The following is a 20,915-nucleotide window of genomic DNA, read 5'->3' as shown; positions in this document are numbered from 1 at the left end:
GTCAAAAGATGCATCAAATGTGGCGCTGGTGAGGGTCCGCCTCCTGCCGCTGATGGAGCCGCGGCTATCAAGTCCTGGTTTGGGCTTCGATTGTTTACACTGCTTTGTCCAGAAAAGGATGGACACTTGGATACATCAGCGAAGGTTGAGCTCATTGTGAACCTATTACTTACTTGCACCTGCTCAGCTTCAGCTCCATCTCCCTCCTACCCCCTCAGGTTTTCTTCTCGTTCTGTTTGTGCTTTGTCTGGTTGCCAAATAGTTTAATTGAAAGGAATGAAAAAAAAAAAAAAAAAAAGCCTGAACTCTAATTATGAGTGTGTTAAAAGGGAACCTGTCGACACGAACGTGACTGTTCAAACCAAGCAGAGACGCTTGGTGCTCACTAGTTGTGGCCGAACAGTTCAGTGCACACTTCCCACCTACTAGTTTTGCACACATCTCCATCCTCCTTTTCCTTGATTGACAGCTCTATACAGGAGTCAGAGGCAGGGCAAGATGGATTAGGCAGGTGGGAAGGTGCCTGGAACTGCTCGCTCATGCCAAAGGGTGCTCCGAACGCCTAGGCTTGGTTTGAACAGTCATTTTGTGTTGACAGACTCCCTTTAGAAACTATTTTACATGTTCACATCCATCCGAGGTGCACAGATTTTTCCCATTACAGCCTCATCGCCATATCCAGGTATAGAAGTGGTCCTGAGCCATGGAGAGACGTCCTACGCAGCGTCTAAGCCTCATTTATCATGAGTAATGCAATGACCCCCAGAGAGGAGCGCGCAGCCCAGCGTCACATATCGGGAGGGAGAATTAATAGGCCGGGTGCATCTGGACGCGGCGCGGTGCATGCCGTCTCAGGGCCAGGTGCGGGGATGGTGCAACACGGGTATTACACAACTGACCTCGCCGGCGAGGGCCGATGTGCATCACGTCTGTCACATTAAGCACTTAGAGAACTATGCGAAGATTTCCAGTGCAAGAAAAACAAAGCCGATGTGAAAACGGGTTACCACGCCCGGCTCCACCTGTCCGAGCGGCGCAGGAGATGACTGAGCAGGTATCCGGCCGCTGGTAGAAAGGCTGGCCCGCGATAAACCATTACCTCCCCAATACTGGAGAGCTTCATGCCGGGCGTCTGCAGACCACCACAGATCACGGGCGGCCCCCTACAATCACTCACTGATGCAGCTCCACTAGTAATGCCCTAATTTTATTGATTTATGCACCTTTATAAAACCTTGCATTCTTTTTCACCAGCTCTGCTTGCTTTGTACACTCCGAGCTGATCTGCACATATTGCCGAGTTGCAATATTGATGTGGACCTGCTCCCCCCGGATTCTAATATAATCCCTTTAAATCTAGATCATACTCATTGGACCCGGGAATCGGAGATCTGCTGTATGTAGTAGGGCCTTCTCTGGGAAAAGTTTTGGAACTTTATAATCTACTTTGCATTTCCATTTCTCACCATTTTCAGGAGCTTTGCTTGCTGGCAGTAAATGTAAAGCCACTCCGAGGCTGAAGCTATACTGATCACTTGTAGGGCTGGTATCAGTGTATGATCGCTCGCAGGGGTATGAGCAGCACTGGTGCAGGGATGGTATCAGTGTGTGATCGCTTGCAGGGGTATGAGCAGCACTGGTGCAGGGCTGGTATCAGTGTGTGATCGCTCGCAGGGGTATGAGCAGCACTGGTGCAGGGCTGGTATCAGTGTATGATCGCTCGCAGGGGTATGAGCAGCACTGGCATCAGTGTATGATCGCTCGCAGGGGTATGAGCAGCACTGGTGCAGGGCTGGTATCAGTGTATGATCGCTCGCAGGGGTATGATCAGCACTGGTGCAGGGCTGGTATCAGTGTATGATCGCTCGCAGGGGTATGAGCAGCACTGGTGCACGGCTGGTATCAGTGTGTGATCGCTCGCAGGGGTATGAGCAGCACTGGTGGAGGGCTGGTATCAGTGTGTGATCGCTCGCAGGGGTATGAGCAGCACTGGCGCAGGGCTGGTATCAGTGTATGATCGCTCGCAGGGGTATGAGCAGCACTGGTGCACGGCTGGTATCAGTGTGTGATCGCTCGCAGGGGTATGAGCAGCACTGGCGCAGGGCTGGTATCAGTGTATGATCGCTCGCAGGGGTATGAGCAGCACTGGTGCAGGGCTGGTATCAGTGTGTGATCGCTCGCAGGGGTATGAGCAGCACTGGTGCAGGGCTGGTATCAGTGTGTGATCGCTCGCAGGGGTATGAGCAGCACTGGTGCAGGGCTGGTATCAGTGTGTGATCGCTCGCAGGGGTATGGGCAGCACTGGTGCAGGGATGGTAGTGTGTGATCGCTCGCAGGGGTATGAGCAGCACTGGCGCAGGGATGGTAGTGTATGATCGCTCGCAGGGGTATGAGCAGCACTGGTGCAGGGCTGGTATCAGTGTGTGATCGCTCGCAGGGGTATGGGTAGCACTGGTGCAGGGCTGGTATCAGTGTGTGATCGCTCGCAGGGGTATGGGCAGCACTGGTGCAGGGATGGTAGTGTGTGATCGCTCGCAGGGGTATGAGCAGCACTGGTGCAGGGCTGGTATCAGTGTATGATCGCTCGCAGGGGTATGAGCAGCACTGGTGCAGGGCTGGTATCAGTGTATGATCGCTCGCAGGGGTATGAGCAGCACTGGTGCAGGGCTGGTATCAGTGTGTGATCGCTCGCAGGGGTATGAGCAGCACTGGTGCAGGGCTGGTATCAGTGTATGATCGCTCGCAGGGGTATGAGCAGCACTGGTGCAGGGCTGGTATCAGTGTATGATCGCTCGCAGGGGTATGAGCAGCACTGGTGCAGGGCTGGTATCAATGTGTGATCGCTCGCAGGGGTATGAGCAGCACTGTTGCAGGGCTGGTATCAGTGTATGATCGCTCGCAGGGTTATGAGCAGCACTGGTGCAGGGCTGGTATCAGTGTATGATCGCTCACAGGGGTATGAGCAGCACTGGTGCAGGGCTGGTATCAGTGTGTGATCGCTCGCAGGGGTATGAGCAGCACTGGTGCAGGGCTGGTATCAGTGTGTGATCGCTCGCAGGGGTATGAGCAGCACTGGTGCAGGGCTGGTATCAGTGTATGATCGCTTGCAGGGGTATGAGCAGCACTGGTGCAGGGCTGGTATCAGTGTATGACCGCTCGCAGGGGTATGAGCAGCACTGGTGCAGGGCTGGTATCAGTTTATGATCGCTCGCAGGGGTATGAGCAGCACTGGTGCAGGGCTGGTATCAGTGTATGACCGCTCGCAGGGGTATGAGCAGCACTGGTGCAGGGCTGGTATCAGTGTGTGATCGCTCGCAGGGGTATGAGCAGCACTGGTGCAGGGCTGGTATCAGTGTATGATCGCTCGCAGGGGTATGAGCAGCACTGGCATCAGTGTATGATCGCTCGCAGGGGTATGAGCAGCACTGGTGCTGGGCTGGTATCAGTGTATGATCGCTCGCAGGGGTATGAGCAGCACTGGTGCAGGGCTGGTATCAGTGTATGATCGCTCGCAGGGGTATGAGCAGCACTGGTGCAGGGCTGGTATCAGTGTGTGATCGCTCGCAGGGGTATGAGCAGCACTGGTGCAGGGCTGGTATCAGTGTATGACCGCTCGCAGGGGTATGAGCAGCACTGGTGCAGGGCTGGTATCAGTGTATGATCGCTCGCAGGGGTATGAGCAGCACTGGTGCAGGGCTGGTATCAGTGTGTGATCGCTCGCAGGGGTATGAGCAGCACTGGTGCAGGGCTGATATCAGTGTATGATCGCTCGCAGGGGTATGAGCAGCACTGGTGCAGGGCTGGTATCAGTGTATGACCGCTCGCAGGGGTATGAGCAGCACTGGTGCAGGGCTGGTATCAGTGTGTGATCGCTCGCAGGGGTATGAGCAGCACTGGTGCAGGGCTGGTATCAGTGTATGATCGCTCGCAGGGGTATGAGCAGCACTGGTGCAGGGCTGGTATCAGTGTGTGATCGCTCGCAGGGGTATGAGCAGCAGTGGTGCAGGGCTGGTATCAGTGTATGATCGCTCGCAGGGGTATGAGCAGCACTGGTGCAGGGCTGGTATCAGTGTGTGATCGCTCGCAGGGGTATGAGCAGCACTGGTGCAGGGCTGGTATCAGTGTGTGATCGCTCGCAGGGTTATGAGCAGCACTGGTGCAGGGCTGGTATCAGTGTATGATCGCTCGCAGGGGTATGAGCAGCACTGGTGCTGGGCTGGTATCAGTGTATGATCGCTCGCAGGGTTATGAGCAGCACTGGTGCAGGGCTGGTATCAGTGTATGATCGCTCGCAGGGTTATGAGCAGCACTGGTGCAGGGCTGGTATCAGTGTGTGATCGCTCGCAGGGGTATGAGCAGCACTGGTGCAGGGCTGGTATCAGTGTATGATCGCTCGCAGGGTTATGAGCAGCACTGGTGCAGGGCTGGTATCAGTGTGTGATCGCTCGCAGGGGTATGAGCAGCACTGGTGCAGGGCTGGTATCAGTGTATGATCGCTCGCAGGGGTATGAGCAGCACTGGTGCAGGGCTGGTATCAGTGTGTGATCGCTCGCAGGGTTATGAGCAGCACTGGTGCAGGGCTGGTATCAGTGTGTGATCGCTCGCAGGGGTATGAGCAGCACTGGTGCACGGCTGGTATCAGTGTGTGATCGCTCGCAGGGGTATGAGCAGCACTGGTGCAGGGCTGGTATCAGTGTGTGATCGCTCGCAGGGTTATGAGCAGCACTGGTGCAGGGCTGGTATCAGTGTGTGATCGCTCGCAGGGGTATGAGCAGCACTGGTGCACGGCTGGTATCAGTGTGTGATCGCTCGCAGGGGTATGAGCAGCACTGGTGCAGGGCTGGTATCAGTGTATGATCGCTCGCAGGGGTATGAGCAGCACTGGTGCAGGGCTGGTATCAGTGTGTGATCGCTCGCAGGGTTATGAGCAGCACTGGTGCAGGGCTGGTATCAGTGTATGATCGCTCGCAGGGGTATGAGCAGCACTGGTGCAGGGCTGGTATCAGTGTGTGATCGCTCGCAGGGGTATGAGCAGCACTGGTGCACGGCTGGTATCAATGTGTGATCGCTCGCAGGGGTATGAGCAGCACTGTTGCAGGGCTGGTATCAGTGTGTGATCGCTCGCAGGGTTATGAGCAGCACTGGTGCAGGGCTGGTATCCGTGTATGATCGCTCGCAGGGGTATGAGCAGCACTGGTGCAGGGCTGGTATCAGTGTGTGATCGCTCGCAGGGGTATGAGCAGCAGTGGTGCAGGGCTGGTATCAGTGTGTGATCGCTCGCAGGGGTATGAGCAGCACTGGTGCAGGGCTGGTATCAATGTGTGATCGCTCGCAGGGGTATGAGCAGCACTGGTGCAGGGCTGGTATCAGTGTGTGATCGCTCGCAGGGGTATGAGCAGCACTGGTGCAGGGCTGGTATCAGTGTATGATCGCTCGCAGGGGTATGAGCAGCACTGGTGCACGGCTGGTATCAGTGTGTGATCGCTCGCAGGGTTATGAGCAGCACTGGTGCAGGGCTGGTATCCGTGTATGATCGCTCGCAGGGGTATGAGCAGCACTGGTGCAGGGCTGGTATCAGTGTGTGATCGCTCGCAGGGGTATGAGCAGCAGTGGTGCAGGGCTGGTATCAGTGTGTGATCGCTCGCAGGGGTATGAGCAGCACTGGTGCAGGGCTGGTATCAATGTGTGATCGCTCGCAGGGGTATGAGCAGCACTGGTGCAGGGCTGGTATCAGTGTGTGATCGCTCGCAGGGGTATGAGCAGCACTGGTCTGGAGCTTGGTGTCTCCTTGTGTAACGTCCCTGCAGTGATGTCGTTTCCCATATAACATAGTTTACTTATCCTGTCCATACTCTGTACCGCCAGGTTGTAATTCCCACCTAGAGAGGTAAATGTAGATGGAAAAGCAGGAGCTGAGCCCACTATCTGCAGCAGATGACGGCTGTAACCTACAGATGACACCACGCTGCACCTAGCCGAGGTCACGCCTGCTCTCTACAGGAGATGGGAGGAGGGTCATTCCTGCTCTCTACAGGAGCTGGGGGGAGGGTCATTCCTGCTCTCTACAGGAGATGGGAGGAGGGTCTTTCCTGCTCTCTACAGGAGCTGGGGGAAGAGTCTTTCCTGCTCGCTACAGGAGCTGGGGGGAGGGTCATTCCTGCTCTCTACAGGAGCTGGGGGGAGGGTCATTCCTGCTCTCTACAGGAGATGGGGGGAGGGTCATTCCTGCTCGCTACAGGAGCTGGGGGGAGGGTCATTCCTGCTCTCTACAGGGGCTGGGGGGAGGGTCATTCCTGCTCTCTACAGGAGCTGGGGGAAGAGTCTTTCCTGCTCGCTACAGGAGCTGGGGGGAGGGTCATTCCTGCTCTCTACAGGAGCTGGGGGGAGGGTCATTCCTGCTCTCTACAGGAGCTGGGGGGAAGAGTCTTTCCTGCTCGCTACAGGAGCTGGGGGGAGGGTCATTGCTGCTCGCTACAGGGGCTGGGGGGAGGGTCATTCCTGCTCTCTACAGGAGCTGGGGGGAGGGTCATTCCTGCTCTCTACAGGAGCTGGGGGAGGGTCATTCCTGCTCGCTACAGGAGCTGGGGGGAGGGTCATTCCTGCTCGCTACAGGGGCTGGGGGGAGGGTCATTCCTGCTCTCTACAGGAGCTGGGGGGAGGGTCATTCCTGCTCGCTACAGGAGCTGGGGGGAGGGTCATTCCTGCTCTCTACAGGAGCTGGGGGGAGGGTCATTCCTGCTCGCTACAGGAGCTGGGGGGAGGGTCATTCCTGCTCGCTACAGGGGCTGGGGGAAGAGTCTTTCCTGCTCTCTACAGGAGCTGGGGGGAGGGTCATTCCTGCTCGCTACAGGAGCTGGGGGGAGGGTCATTCCTGCTCTCTACAGGAGCTGGGGGAGGGTCATTCCTGCTCGCTACAGGAGCTGGGGGGGAGGGTCATTCCTGCTCTCTACAGGAGCTGGGGGAGGGTCATTCCTGCTCGCTACAGGGGCTGGGGGGAGGGTCATTCCTGCTCTCTACAGGAGCTGGGGGGGAAGAGTCTTTCCTGCTCGCTACAGGAGCTGGGGGGAGGGTCATTCCTGCTCGCTACAGGAGCTGGGGGGAGGGTCATTCCTGCTCGCTACAGGGGCTGGGGGGAGGGTCATTCCTGCTCTCTACAGGAGCTGGGGGGAGGGTCATTCCTGCTCTCTACAGGAGCTGGGGGGAGGGTCACTACTGCTCGCTACAGGAGCTAGGGGGAGGGTCATTCCTGCTCTCTACAGGAGCTGGGGGGAGGGTCACTACTGCTCGCTACAGGAGCTGGGGGAGGGTCATTCCTGCTCGCTACAGGAGCTGGGGGAGGGTCATTCCTGCTCTCTACAGGAGCTGGGGGGAGGGTCATTCCTGCTCTCTACAGGAGCTGGGGGAAGGGTCACTACTGCTCGCTACAGGAGCTGGGGGAGGGTCTTTCCTGCTCGCTACAGGAGCTGGGGGAGGGTCTTTCCTGCTCGCTACAGGAGCTGGGGGAGGGTCTTTCCTGCTCGCTAGAGGAGCTGGGGGGAGGGTCATTCCTGCTCTCTACAGGAGCTGGGGGAAGGGTCATTCCTGCTCTCTACAGGAGCTGGGGGAAGAGTCATTCCTGCTCTCTACAGGAGCTGGGGGGAGGGTCATTCCTGCTCTCTACAGGAGCTGGGGGAAGAGTCATTCCTGCTCTCTACAGGAGCTGGGGGGGAGGGTCACTTCTGCTCTCTACAGGAGCTGGGGGGAGGGTCATTCCTGCTCTCTACAGGAGCTGGGGGAGGGTCATTCCTGCTCACTACAGGAGCTGGCGGAGGGTCACTCCTCACTACAGGAGCTGGGGGGAGGGTCATTCCTGCTCTCTAAAGGAGCTGGGGGGAGGGTCTTTCCTGCTCTCTACAGGAGCTGGGGGGGGAGGGTCACTACTGCTCTCTACAGGAGCTGGGGGAGGGTCATTCCTGCTCTCTACAGGAGCTGGAGGAGGGTCTTTCTGGCTTGCTATTTGAGGTGGTGCAGAATCTTTCTGGCTCTCTACTAAAAAATGAGTGTACAGCTCGCTACAGAAGGTGGGGACAAGTCTTTCTAGCTCTCTACAGGAAGTGGGGGTGCAGCTTGCTAAAGGGGATGGGGCAGTTTGGTGTTGGTCTGCTTTTGCTCTCACATTTGTCAAACAACATAGGAGTAAAACAGATGCGTGTTTTCAGCTCAGGGCACGCAAGCTATTGGACAATGGCAGGTGCAAAGCGTGCAGGGAGTTTAAAGTTTAAACAATACCGGTAGAATGATGAAGAGGAGGCACCAACTACTGAAACAGTGAATTGCATGATATGGTTTGTGAAAATCAGGAGAGTTCCTGGACAAATAAACTGATTTGTACATCAAAAGCAGATCTACTTTGCCGTGGGCAATGAGGGCAGCAAGACCATGATTTTCCACAGGCTGTGCCCAAAGTAAGCCGTGGCCCCAGGCCCTTATACCGCCATTGTAATGGCATATATGTGAGACGGACGCAGCCTTATTAACGGACTAGCCACATGGGACTGATCGGTGATGACAGCGCAGCAGATACACAAGGGACATCAACTGGAAAATACTACATTACCCGACGAGACTTCTTGACTTTTTCTCGTTTTCCAAAAATGCATGCGAGGTCAGTGTCACTGCGGCAAGACAGATCCTTTCCTAGAGAAGGGAATGAGGGAAAATAAAAGAAGGTAAATGTTCAGGCTAGGATCCTCATGAAATCAGCAACAATAAGTGGCGGCTAAAGTGGTCCATACACATAAGATTTGGGGAATTTTTGCCCCTTCATCCAGAAGAACATTTGTGGGACCGTGCTCACAATCTCCGGTCTAGTTGTTGGATGGGGTTGAGGGCCGAACTCTGTGCGGACGCTCATTTTCTACCCCCCTGGCAGTGTCATGGGGAACAGAAAAGGGTTTTCACCAAACTGTTCCCATAAAATCTTGTGGTGAAGATTAAGATTTCCCATCACTGGAGCTAAGGGCCCAATGCCGACCCCTGATAACAGCCCAATGCCGACCCCTGATAATGAGCACATGGTATTATCCTCCTCAACCATCTGTAGCGGCAGATTCCAATCAGGGGGGTAACGTCCTCCTGGAATCACCAAAACCCGGACTCCTCCATCTACTCCAGAGTCCAGTGGTGGTGGCCTTACACCACCCCATCCTACGCTCGGCATTCTGCTTAGTAAGGCACGGCTGCATGCAGCTGCTCGGCCATGAAGCTCCCAGAGGGGGCGCAGTGTTTGTGCTGATACCAGAGGAGGTCTGGACTTTGCAGTTATGGGGTCAGCAGAGTGGTGATGACATTTCTGCCCTCTGGTTGTAGGTCGGTGGCAATGGGATGGAATGGAGAACCTGAAGTCAATGAGTAAGACATACTGCCAATACATCTCTCCAAACAATGTTTCCCTCCTGACTCCTCCATACACATGACATTTACTTTCAGCACCACCTGGTGTTCACATTGCACATTACAAGTAGAGTGCCAGGGGTCACACAAGCTCAGTCAGTCTTGTCACAGCCAGTCCGGATTGCTATATAGTGATTAGAACAACCATTAGACAACACTTTCTGGCCAGGTTGTTGGGGAAAGAGCAGAGTCTTTTGCAGTAGAATTCCTTCTGCTGGTGAATTACGAGGGGACTACACTTTCAGCTGCCAGAGGGGGAAGAAGACTGATTCTGCTGCCTTCAACCCTTTTAATGAGACATATTAACATTCATAGCATAACCACAATTTTCACAACTCCCATTATTGTTCAAACCCTCTATAATGTCACCCAGAATGCTATTTTGGGGGTTTTTAACATCTGATAAGTTCCATTTAAAGGGGTTGTACAAGGCTAGGAAAGCATGGCTGCTTTGTTTTACTAAAACGGCACCACACTTGTCTACAGGTCGGGTGCGGTACTGCACCTTAGCTCTCCTGAGCTGTAATACCACACATGGCCTGTGAACAGGTGTGGTGCTGTTTTTAAAAAAAAAAAAAAAATTTACTTTTTTTTTTTATAAATAAATTTTGTAAAAACGAGCGATGTTGAAAACGCTAAATCATGTAAAGGAGAGCGAAGAATGCGACGGGAAAGGTAAAACTTGCCCTGTAACCATCTCCTGTCAAATCCAGGCACAAACCGTCTAATCCGAGATGATCATAACAGTAATTGGAAATGAAGTTTATGGGTCGGAGTCACACAACCGCGCGTCTTACTCACTGCTGAAGCTCACCAATTACTACGGATTAATCTGCACCGATTCCTCAGCAATAACACTTTCTCCACCTCAGGTGGATGATGGGAGTTGTTTTTTTTCCCTCTGGATATAATACTATACGGCTTTGCTTTAAGTGATTTTTTTTTTTTTAAACCTGTTGGGCAATGAGGAAAGTAATTAAGGGAAAACATAGCAGAAAGGTGAAGTCACCGCTCTCAAAATGGGCGAGACCGACACAAATCCTTGTGTCATCGAAATGACCTTGAGCGAAGGATTGAGCAATGGAGCGTCAGCTCTGCGGGGGCTCGGCACTCACTGCTGTCGGGATGGAAGAAAATCCCCCGAAAAATAAAAAATGCAACCGCACAACAGTGCAGAAACGATTGATAGCAGGTGGCCCAAGTAGCCAATGGAGCACTATATGGCAGGATACGGAGAGATCGTATTGTATTGCTTCGCGGCACGCACGAGGCTCTGAAGTTACCCGTACACAAAAGATAAGTTTTGTCTGAAAATTGTGACCATTTTGGGCAATCGGTCTTTGAACAATGGCTGTCGGATCGATCGTACGGATGATCTGAAGAGCAACTGCGTTCCGGTTGATGCTCGTCTTACAGGTTTTGGCCAATTTTCATTGGCTTCGATAAGTCTATTACTTTTGGCAATCCATCTGAGCAAACCCAAGAGAAAAACAAAAATGAGAATATATAAAGTAAATCACTAAATTGTAATAGGGGACTTAAGTAATAATAATAAAAAAAAAATCATAAAAGTCATCCAACCACGACAAGGTGTACCCAACGGGACGGTCCTAACATGTCTAGTATTCATCTGACCATCTAATGAGCATTGGGGTGTCCTTACCAACACCAGACAGTAGTTGAATTTAATTTTTTTTTTTTTAAACAATAAAGGCTCAAACCTGTCGGCTTACAACACGTCCAATCATCTGTACTCAAAGATTCAAAAATGGGAGCCGTCACTTGACAATATGTAATCCTTATAGCCTTATGTAAATGTCAATGTCTTGCCGAATCGGACGTTATTTTCCTCTCCGTTCTGGAGACATGGTCCCCCTTTCCTTGTATGTAAATATAGTTAATTTATTTTTCCAAATGGGTGTGGCCTGCAACTGTTACCTATGGGAGGTGTTTGGAAAGCCACTCCCTGTTAAGAAAACTGGACCGGCATACAGTGAACGGAGAGACGCAAGAACAAAAGAACAACAACGTCGGAATCAAGAGAACCATGTAGTGATGATGCGAGCATGCTCGGGTGCTAAGCAAGTGACTCTGCCGTGATCGAAAAGTATGCTAGAGTCCCCGCACCTGCGTGTCTGCGACAGCCGCAACACATGCAAGGATTGCCTGTTTGTTAGGAAATCCCTGCATTTGTTGTGGCTATCAAACAGCTGGGAGGACTAGAACATATTTGCCGAGCACGCTGAGGTCACTCGCTTAGCACCCGAGCATGCTCGCTCATCACTAGAACGGCGGCTTTTACTCAGGTTAAAAAATATATATATATTTATGACAATTGTTAAATCCTTTTTCTTCCCTTTAGGCTATATTCACACTTTGCGGATTTTGCTGCGGATCCGCAGCGGATTTGACCGCTGCGGATCCGCAGCAGTTTCCCATGAGTTTACATTTCAATGTAAACCTATGGGAAACAAAAAACGCTGTGCACATGCTGCAGAAAAATCCGCGCGGAAACGCTGCGGATTACATTCCGCAGCATGTCACTTCTTTTCTGCGGATTTTCAGCTGCTCCAATAGAAAACTGCAGTTGAAAATCCGCAGAAGAAAACGCAGTAAAAACCGCGATAAATCCGCAGTGAAAACGCGCTGCGGTTTTCACTGCGGATTTTGGAATTCTGCTGCGGAAAAATCCGCAGTGGAATCTGCAAAGTGTGAACATAGCCTAAAAAGGAAAACATTCATACTCACTCGGTGGAGCTAGCATGTTTATAATGGGGTCAGGAGACCTAACGGCACCGCACAGAGTGTGATATGGTAGCATACCACGAATGACCCGCTCTGTCGTAAGGTCAGCTTTCGGCTGACGATCTCTGCACACACTGTGCGGTTTTGTTTTTTTTTGTTACATACATTCCCAGGGAAGTTGTGATATACTCGGCGCAGTCACACCTATCACTTGCGGTGGATTACGAGAATAACTTCCTCAAACTGATGAGATTAAGATGAGCGAGAAAGTTTTAGCAGCTCCAAGAAACAGGTGGGATGGATTTATTCCTGGGTGACACTCGTGGAGTGGAGGAGGATGCCAAGGTGCCGGTAATTGGCGAGGTTGTCGGGGTCATGGAGGAATGCGGAGGGGTGTGTGATCCGCGGGAATACAAGTATTTATACAATTATGTCATTATGGCAGCGGCTCACCTCACCTTCTGCCTAATCCGAGGGTTTGTCATACAGGAGATCCACCCATTGCAACATCTGCTCGTCGACGTGACGCAATGGGTGGAATGTGGAGACTTCACAGGGTGCCCATGAGAAAAGTGCAAAGAGACAGTGGGTGAAAGTAACAGAGCATGGCATAAGTGATGGTGATCGGATGAAGACTGATGTGAAAGGAGACTATTGGGGCAGCACGGTGGCTCAGTGGTTAACACTAGGGTCCCACCAAGGACGACATCTGCAAGTACGGTAGTCTTTATGGTCTCCCCATGTTCGGGTGGGTTTTCTCCCCTTTCCTCCCACACTTCAAAGACCTACTGACAGGGAATCTAGATTATGAGCCTCAATGGGGACAGAGATGATAAAATGCTTATAAAAATCTGAAAATCAAATTACAGAGCATTTTAGGCCTTGTAGCACTCAGGACCATCATCAAAAGAAATGCCCTTTAAATTGAGCAAACTCTTTTATATAACTGGTTCATTGTACAGAAGTTACTCCCCATCCATGGCCCTCATGCCCTCAGAACACAGACATGATTGACGGTGCCTGGTGGCATGTCGGAGGCGAAGCGTAGAGGTGGGCAAGTACTAATGATGCTACAAAAAGAGCGCAGATTAGTTTTTAAAAAAAAATAAAATGCAAAGTGCTGAGCCGTTTCATCATCTACCATAAACCAAAGCAGAAAGAGACGAATGCAGGGACTCTATTCTTCCAATAGGTGACAATCCCAGAATGGGATATCCTTTCAACATGCCATAAAATGTCTCAGATAGTAACTTCCTTTCAAATAAACCTGTTATTTCAGGTGACTTCTCAGAATAAGCTGTCCTGTGTGTACATGAGGAATAACGCCATCTCTTATGACTCCTATCCTGCACTTTTTCCCCTCTAATTTTCAGTTCTCTCTGAGCTAGTGGGTGTGTACTAGCTGATCCTATGTCTCCCATACACAGCACACACAGGAATCCTGATCTCCTGTCTCTATAGGTATGTTCACATGTTGCGGATTTGCCTGCGGATTTTTCCGCACAGAATCTGCATCTCTTGCCAGAAAACGCGGCTAAAAATCTGTGTGTCTTTGGTGCAAAGTTGATGCGTTTTTTGCTTTTTTTTTCATCCAGATTTGTATGCGTTTTTGAAAGATAAATAAAGATCTATTATTAAACAAAAAAAAAAGAAAAAGAATTGTGATGTCATTTCTTGTCCAACCTCTTCATTTACATACTCCATTGATGAATGTTTACACACAGAGATAGACAGATAGCTAGATAGATAGATAATACCAAGTCTGATGTTTAGTAATAAACATAATAGAATGGTGCATAAAGAGTTAAATAAAGACACACACACAAAATCTTCGTTGGCCGGGGTCACACTTGCGAGAAACTCGCACGAGTCTCAGCTACATAGAAATACATGCAGCCGTACACTCCGGTCCGAGTGCCGGCGGCACTGCCGGGTATTGACATGCGAGACTCGTGCAAGTTTCTCACAAGTGTGACCCCGGCCTTAAACGCAATATCGGTTTAAGGAAAAAAAAAAATTGTGTGGGCTCCCGCGCAATTTTCAAGTCCAGAGAGGGAAAGCCAGTGACTGGAGGACAAAGTTTGTAGCCTGGGAAGGGGTTAATACCCATGGAGCTTCCCAGGCCATGAATCTCAGCCCAGAGCTGTATATTTAGCCTTTACTGGCTATTAAAATAGGGGGACCCTCCAAAAAAAATACATGGGGTCCCCCTATAAATTATAACCAGAAAGGCTATGCAGACAGCTGTGGGCTGATATTCATAGCCTAGGAAGGGGCCATGGATATTGCCCCCCCCCCCCCCGGCTACAAACACCAGCTCCCAGCCGGCCCAGAAATTCCGGCACTTATCCGATCTCTTCCCACTGCCCTGTAGCGGTTGCATATGGGGTAATAAGGGGTTAATGTCGCCTCTGTATTGTAAGGTGACATTAAGCCCGGTCAGTAATGCAGAGGCGTCAATAAGATACTTATCCATTACTAATCCTATAGTAGTGAATGAGTTAAATACACAGCCAGAATAAAGTATTTTAATATTCTTAACTTCACCGTACTTACAACCACGCCTAATTCCACAAAGCCATCGATCGCCTGCTAAAAATAAAAAATAAACCAACCGTATACTTCCTGTCCAACGCAGTCCAATTAATAACGAGTGTCCCACAACGATCTCCCCTATAGAGCTGTCACATCAGGAGATGTGACAGCTCTATATGCATCTAGTGACACACTGACAGGAGACAATGGCTCCTGCAGTGTTATCACTGAGGCTTCAATGAGTTAATTGCTCTCACTTTACGGCACTGCTGCATAAGAATTTTCCCACGCAGCTAGGCCGCAAGTGACAGTATGAACTATACTGTACTCACAGCGGTGGAGGGATACCTTCCGTCATTGTATCCCGGAGCCCCTGGAGAGCGGTCGTATCTGCCGATGTGGCTGCTCTCCATGGGAGATCGTCGTTGGACATTCATTATTACATGGATTACTGTGGATCAGGGAGTATATTGTTGGTTTATTATTTTTATATTTCTTTCTGGCGATTGAGGGATTCGGGGACTAGGTGATTGGCGAGTATGTACTGTCTGTACTGTATGTGTGCTTTTTTTTTTTTGTTTACACTTGAACACAGTAGCCGGATGAAGGGGCTATACTGTCCCATCATCCGGCTACCTGTCACTGTAGCAGGCATAGTCGGATGGGACTAGAAGTCCTATCGGACGATGCCTGCCTACATACAGACCTGCACACACACACAGCCCCCGCACAGCTCCGCAGACCCCCGGCACATCCCCGCAGACCCCCGGCACATCCCCGCACAGCTCCGCAGACCCCGGCACAGCTCCACAGACCCCCGCACAACTCCACAGACCCATGCACATCCCCGTATAGCTCTGCAGACCCCCCGCACAGCTCTGCAGACCCCCGCACAGTTCCACAGATGCCCGCAAACCAACGCACATCCTTGAATAGCTTCGCAGACCCCCGCACAGTTCCACAGATCCCCGCAAACCAACGCACATCCTCGCATAGCTTCGCAGACCCCCGCACAGTTCCGCAGACCCCCGCACAGCTCCGAAGCTATGAGAGGATATGCGTGGGTCTGCGAAGCTGTGAGGATGTGCGTGGGTCTGCGCAGACCCCCACACAGCTCCGCAGACCCCCACACACAGACACAGCCCAGCAGACACCCGCAGACCACAGCAGACACACACACACACACACTCTTCCTCCTCCCGATCTGCAGCTTTTCCGCACGCAACTCCGCAGCAAAACCGCAGATCTTTTTAAACCTGCGGTTTTGCTGCGGATTTGACTGAATCAACGGAAGTCGATGGGTGCAGAAACCCTGCAGATCCGCAAAAAGAATTAACATTGTCTTTTTTTTTTTTTTAAATCTGCAGCGTTTTTGGTACGGATTTTTCCGCACCATTAGCACAGCATTTTTTTTCTCCCCACCGATTTACATTGTACTGTAAATCACTTGTGGATCTGCAGCGTTTGTGTGGAAAAAAACGCTGCAGATCCGCAGGAAATCCGCAACGTGTGCACATAGCCTATGAGTGTTCAGAAGCAGCAGCATTGAGGACATACTGAGCAGCACAGCTGTGAATCTTGAACTTGTGCGAGATCAACACCTACTAGAAATCAGCAACATGGGAGGACATTATAAAGAAGGACTGAGCAGTGTAGCTATTAATCCAGCTCTTGGTTGAGATACATCACTTACTAAAAAGAAGCACTGTGTGTGTCTCACTCTGCTTCTCTCTCTCTCCCCCCATAAAATTCAACAGGCAGTAGTAATCTGATCCCTCAGTGACCTGGTTTTGTGAAGAAGTGAGGAGTTCATGCGGAGAAAGACGCAGATTTCTCTGAGAAGATATATTGCAACGTTCCTTGTACTGTCCATTTTTGGTTAGTTTGCTAAAACAGCAGCAACAATTTCGGGGAGTTCAGCTCGATTATGACCCCAGACCGGTAACGGAGGAACAATCTTGATGTGTGCCATTATATTCCTTCATCAATGTCATAGCGCTCACCGCACATTATGGGTATTCCCTCCATACAGATCTTCTTGACTCTTGCTGTTGGCTGTAACCACGTACAGTTCATGGTCCAGTTTTCCCAAAATAATGATGCCCCATCTCGTTGGAATATAACTAGTGCCAGCGCTAAAGCTGTCAACTTGGCAGACAGTTTCTGAGAACAATTTGCTCTCGGGTCAAAACTTCTGAGCGTCGCCTCTAAAGTGTCTCGGAGGCTTCAGCCCTAAATCCACATCGAGTCCGGTTTGCTGAAAATTGGGTGAAGTGCACTCTTCGCCTTTATCGTACACCTTTTAAGTAAATATTATCTTGTGGATTTACATGAGAAAAACCAAACTGTGAGATCTGAATCTGCCGTGCACTAAATGAGGCTGTTTTCAGGATGCCGAGGTTCAATCATGGACTGAAGAACTCACCTTATTGATAATTTATCCAAGTTTTACCCATTTTTTTTTTTTAAAAAAGCAGGCATAAAAAGAGGCAAAATAAAAAGTTAATTTTTGCTGCACCATCTTGTTTTTTCATCAATTTTCTTATAATGCTGGACTTTTTTTTTCCCCCAAGCAGATGCCAACAATTTTGGCGGGAAGCACACATCATATCTGGTGTACGGTGACGCGAATAGATGCGACTACAACCCGTTCTAAACTATAGTTTACTCTAAAATTGCAGTAAGAAGTCCAGAAATGTTCAGAGTAATCAGCCAGCCTGAAAGGTCACACATTAGAGAGAGGCCGGGGAACGTACTGGTCAGCCAAAATTATTCTTTAGTCCTTTCAAATCCATAGTCAGGTAAAGCCATTTGAACCAAAGTCCAACAAGATTTCCTAAACTTTTCAAAGTTATTTTTTCCTGGTGGGGGGTGCGAATTCGGAGATCCCTACACTGACCATTCAAAATACTATTCAGGAAGCAGAGATGCTCGGTAAGTCATGATCACAGAGCAGGGTATGGGCTCGATACGTCTGAGTTAGTACAACCGCTCTATATGTCGCTCTCATGCAGGAGCTCTGACCACTTCTGGATACATTCTTGCCAACTCTACTGCAAAATTCGGGGTTCGTACTGGTGATTTCTCCTGGATGTCTGTTTTACTGTTCGAGAGTGAGAGACAAAGAAATTTTCCAGCTCCAAAAGTTGGGTCACCTTTGATTTCTACAGGGTTCAGATTCAAGTTCGGATACAGTTCTAGTACCTAAAATCTAATTTTGGACTAAAGTTTGGTCGAACACGAACTCAAACTTCCCTATTGGGCAGCTACCGATAGAGAATGATGGATGTACACCTAATGAGCGCCAACCCGAGCCTGTCCCTCCACTCCCCTAACGCCCTAATCGGGTCCTTCCCCCACCACCGTCACGAACCTCGTCCCTTGCTGTCACCTTGCACTGCCCTTGCTAGTGAACTGGCCGGCAAGGGTTGCTAGCCTCACCACTGCAGATGGTACAACACAAGGAGTGGTGACAAGCACGAGACAGACAAGGTAAAAACACCACACTTGGCTTCCAGACTACGCTACCAAGCTCCACACTGCAGAGAACACAGAAACAGGACTCCTAACTCCAGAAGTAGCTGACACCAGAGAGCTGCAACTGCACGACTGGTCTCCATAGAATAACTATCACCAACAGTCAGCTGATTTATCAGGTGACCATTTAAAGGATGGTTGGAGTGATCACCACCCACATCAGCTGACCTAGCAATTCTGCAGATGCAGCAGGCTGCCAGCAGAAGAAATTGACATTAACCCCTGCTGGCCTGAAAACTATAAAAGCTACATTTAAAACATAGTTGAACCAGAGCTGCCACAAATCCAAAAATGGATTGTGACAGCACTGATTTGGACCATCATTAACCATCGAAACACACATCAGTCCTCCTGATGAGCCGGAGAGGCGAAACGCGTTGAGGCAAAACAGACATTAGGCTAACGGCACCTCACCTGGCAATAAGGGGGATACTGATCGTTGATATAAGGGTGGCACTTGAAAGGTACAGCATAATATTTGGACATGAGCTTAGTGCTCATTTGGAGCATATATATATATATATATATATATATATATATATATCTATATATATCTATATATATCTATATATATCATCACATATACCAACTGGTAACTGTATTAGGTCATGAATTAAGTCATGGCTGTATTTTGTGGTCCAGGTGTATTGCAATAATATATGAGAACGACAAACTTATCTATAAATCAGCGATTGTGCAAATTGCATTTGGTTTTCGTCAAAAAAGCCTTCTACATGTTCTCTAATGTTTTTATTGCACGTGTGGGGTACAGGACTCCCTATTTATAGGTGTGATCTATGTCTAGATTTATAGGGGCACCTTTAGTTCATTTTTGTGAGGGCAGAGGGACCCATTTGGATCGTCAGGGTTGATTAGGGACCCTAGGGTCAGCCGCCACTGAGTGGCGGTGCCAGAATCGTATCCCCTAGCGCGCCAACCCCCGGAGATAGGTAGACACCAGCATAGGTATCTTGTAGGGATTTTCCATTTCCCGCACTAGTTTTTTCACGGTAGTATTTGTGTTGTGTTCTGTGTGGTGTAGCCACAGGTTGGTGGCATTTTAAATAAATTTAATAAAATTTGTTATTTTGGGGGCTTTATATGATTTCGTCCATGATTGGTCACTGAGCCCACATAATGTGTCATCCGAATGGAACCCAATTTGGGAAATGTAAGAACAGTTTAATCAGTTCAGTTTGCCCTACTTGTCGCACAGAGATTTTGCAATATGTTGTAAAATGACATGATAATTATGCAGCTGAAAGTAGGAGACATCTCAGCACCATGGACATCTCATAATACAGATGCAAGAACAGGTACGGTTCCCACAACTTCCAAGACATTGTCAGCAAGATCAGATTCAAAACTCTGCTCTGAGGCGGTGACGTCATTCAGATTCCATTTAGTGGTGACCGTATCAGCGACTGCTTACACCTTTCTTCTGAAAGCTGGTATACATCACACAGCAGCCAGGGCGGGAGAGAGGAAGTGAGTCAAGTCACCATTTGGCATGAATCCTGAAGTCTTCCAGAAATTCCTATGTTAAAATGCGCTTCCGTCCTCCTTGGTGTAATTACAGCTACAACAATCCTCTAAAACATCTTCATTAAATGTGCAATTACCCAAACCACCATATCAGCAGATTACGGCATTGAACTTCGCACACATCATCTTGGATATCCCGTTTAGTTGGGTCGTGATGCCAGATTCTGTATTTGGTTTAGGTTAATTTTAATTAACCAATTATACATTAACCAATCTTCATGAAGCAACCCTCGGGGAATCATTTTTGGGATCTACGAGACTCTTGTGCACAACTGTATTTGGGATCTATAATACCGCACCTATAGACATTGGCTCATGATGCACCTCCACATGGACGAGTAAGACCAAAAAGTCCCTCGAAAACCTCATAGGGTATTTGATGACATGTAGCACTACAATGATATGGCTATATAGTCTTTTGAGGTTGAATTCAAATACTAGAATACATAGTAACATAGTTAGTAGTAAGGCCGAAAAAAGACATTTGTCCATCCAGTTCAGCCTATATTCCATTATAATAAATACCCAGATCTACGTCCTTCTACAGAACCTAATAATTGTATGATACAATATTGTTCTGCTCCAGGAAGACATCCAGGCCTCTCTTGAACCCCTCGACTGAGTTCGCCATCACCACCTCCTCAGGCAAGCAATTCCAGATTCTCACTGCCCTAACAGTAAAGAATCCTCTTCTATGTTGGTGGAAAAACCTTCTCTCCTCCAGACGCAAAGAATGCCCCCTTGTGCCCGTCACCTTCCTTGGTATAAACAGATCCTCAGCGAGATATTTGTATTGTCCCCTTATATACTTATACATGGTTATTAGATCGCCCCTCAGTCGTCTTTTTTCTAGACTAAATAATCCTAATTTCGCTAATCTATCTGGGTATTGTAGTTCTCCCATCCCCTTTATTAATTTTGTTGCCCTCCTTTGTACTCTCTCTAGTTCCATTATATCCTTCCTAAGCACCGGTGCCCAAATCTGGACACAGTACTCCATGTGCGGTCTAACTAGGGATTTGTACAGAGGCAGTATAATGCTCTCATCATGTGTATCCAGACCTCTTTTAATGCACCCCATGATCCTGTTTGCCTTGGCAGCTGCTGCCTGGCACTGGCTG

At 49.7% G+C, this 20,915-nt stretch overlaps 1 protein-coding gene across 1 annotated transcript in view; it reads right to left on the bottom strand.

The window, feature by feature from the left end:
* PINX1 (PIN2 (TERF1) interacting telomerase inhibitor 1) overlaps positions 1–20,915 on the bottom strand; it is a 122,825-nt gene that overhangs the window by 70,575 nt on the left and 31,335 nt on the right. Inside the window, exon 6 of the mRNA XM_069728384.1 lies at positions 8,597–8,676. Coding sequence (XP_069584485.1) covers positions 8,597–8,676 — 80 coding nt within the window. The remainder of the gene's footprint in view (positions 1–8,596; positions 8,677–20,915) is intronic.

The sequence above is a fragment of the Ranitomeya imitator genome, chromosome 5 (assembly GCF_032444005.1).
Source record: "Ranitomeya imitator isolate aRanImi1 chromosome 5, aRanImi1.pri, whole genome shotgun sequence".
In the NCBI taxonomy this organism is placed as follows: domain Eukaryota; kingdom Metazoa; phylum Chordata; class Amphibia; order Anura; family Dendrobatidae; genus Ranitomeya; species Ranitomeya imitator.
The sequence above is the reverse complement of the archived record's forward strand: the minus strand, read 5'-3'. Positions and strand labels throughout refer to the sequence as shown.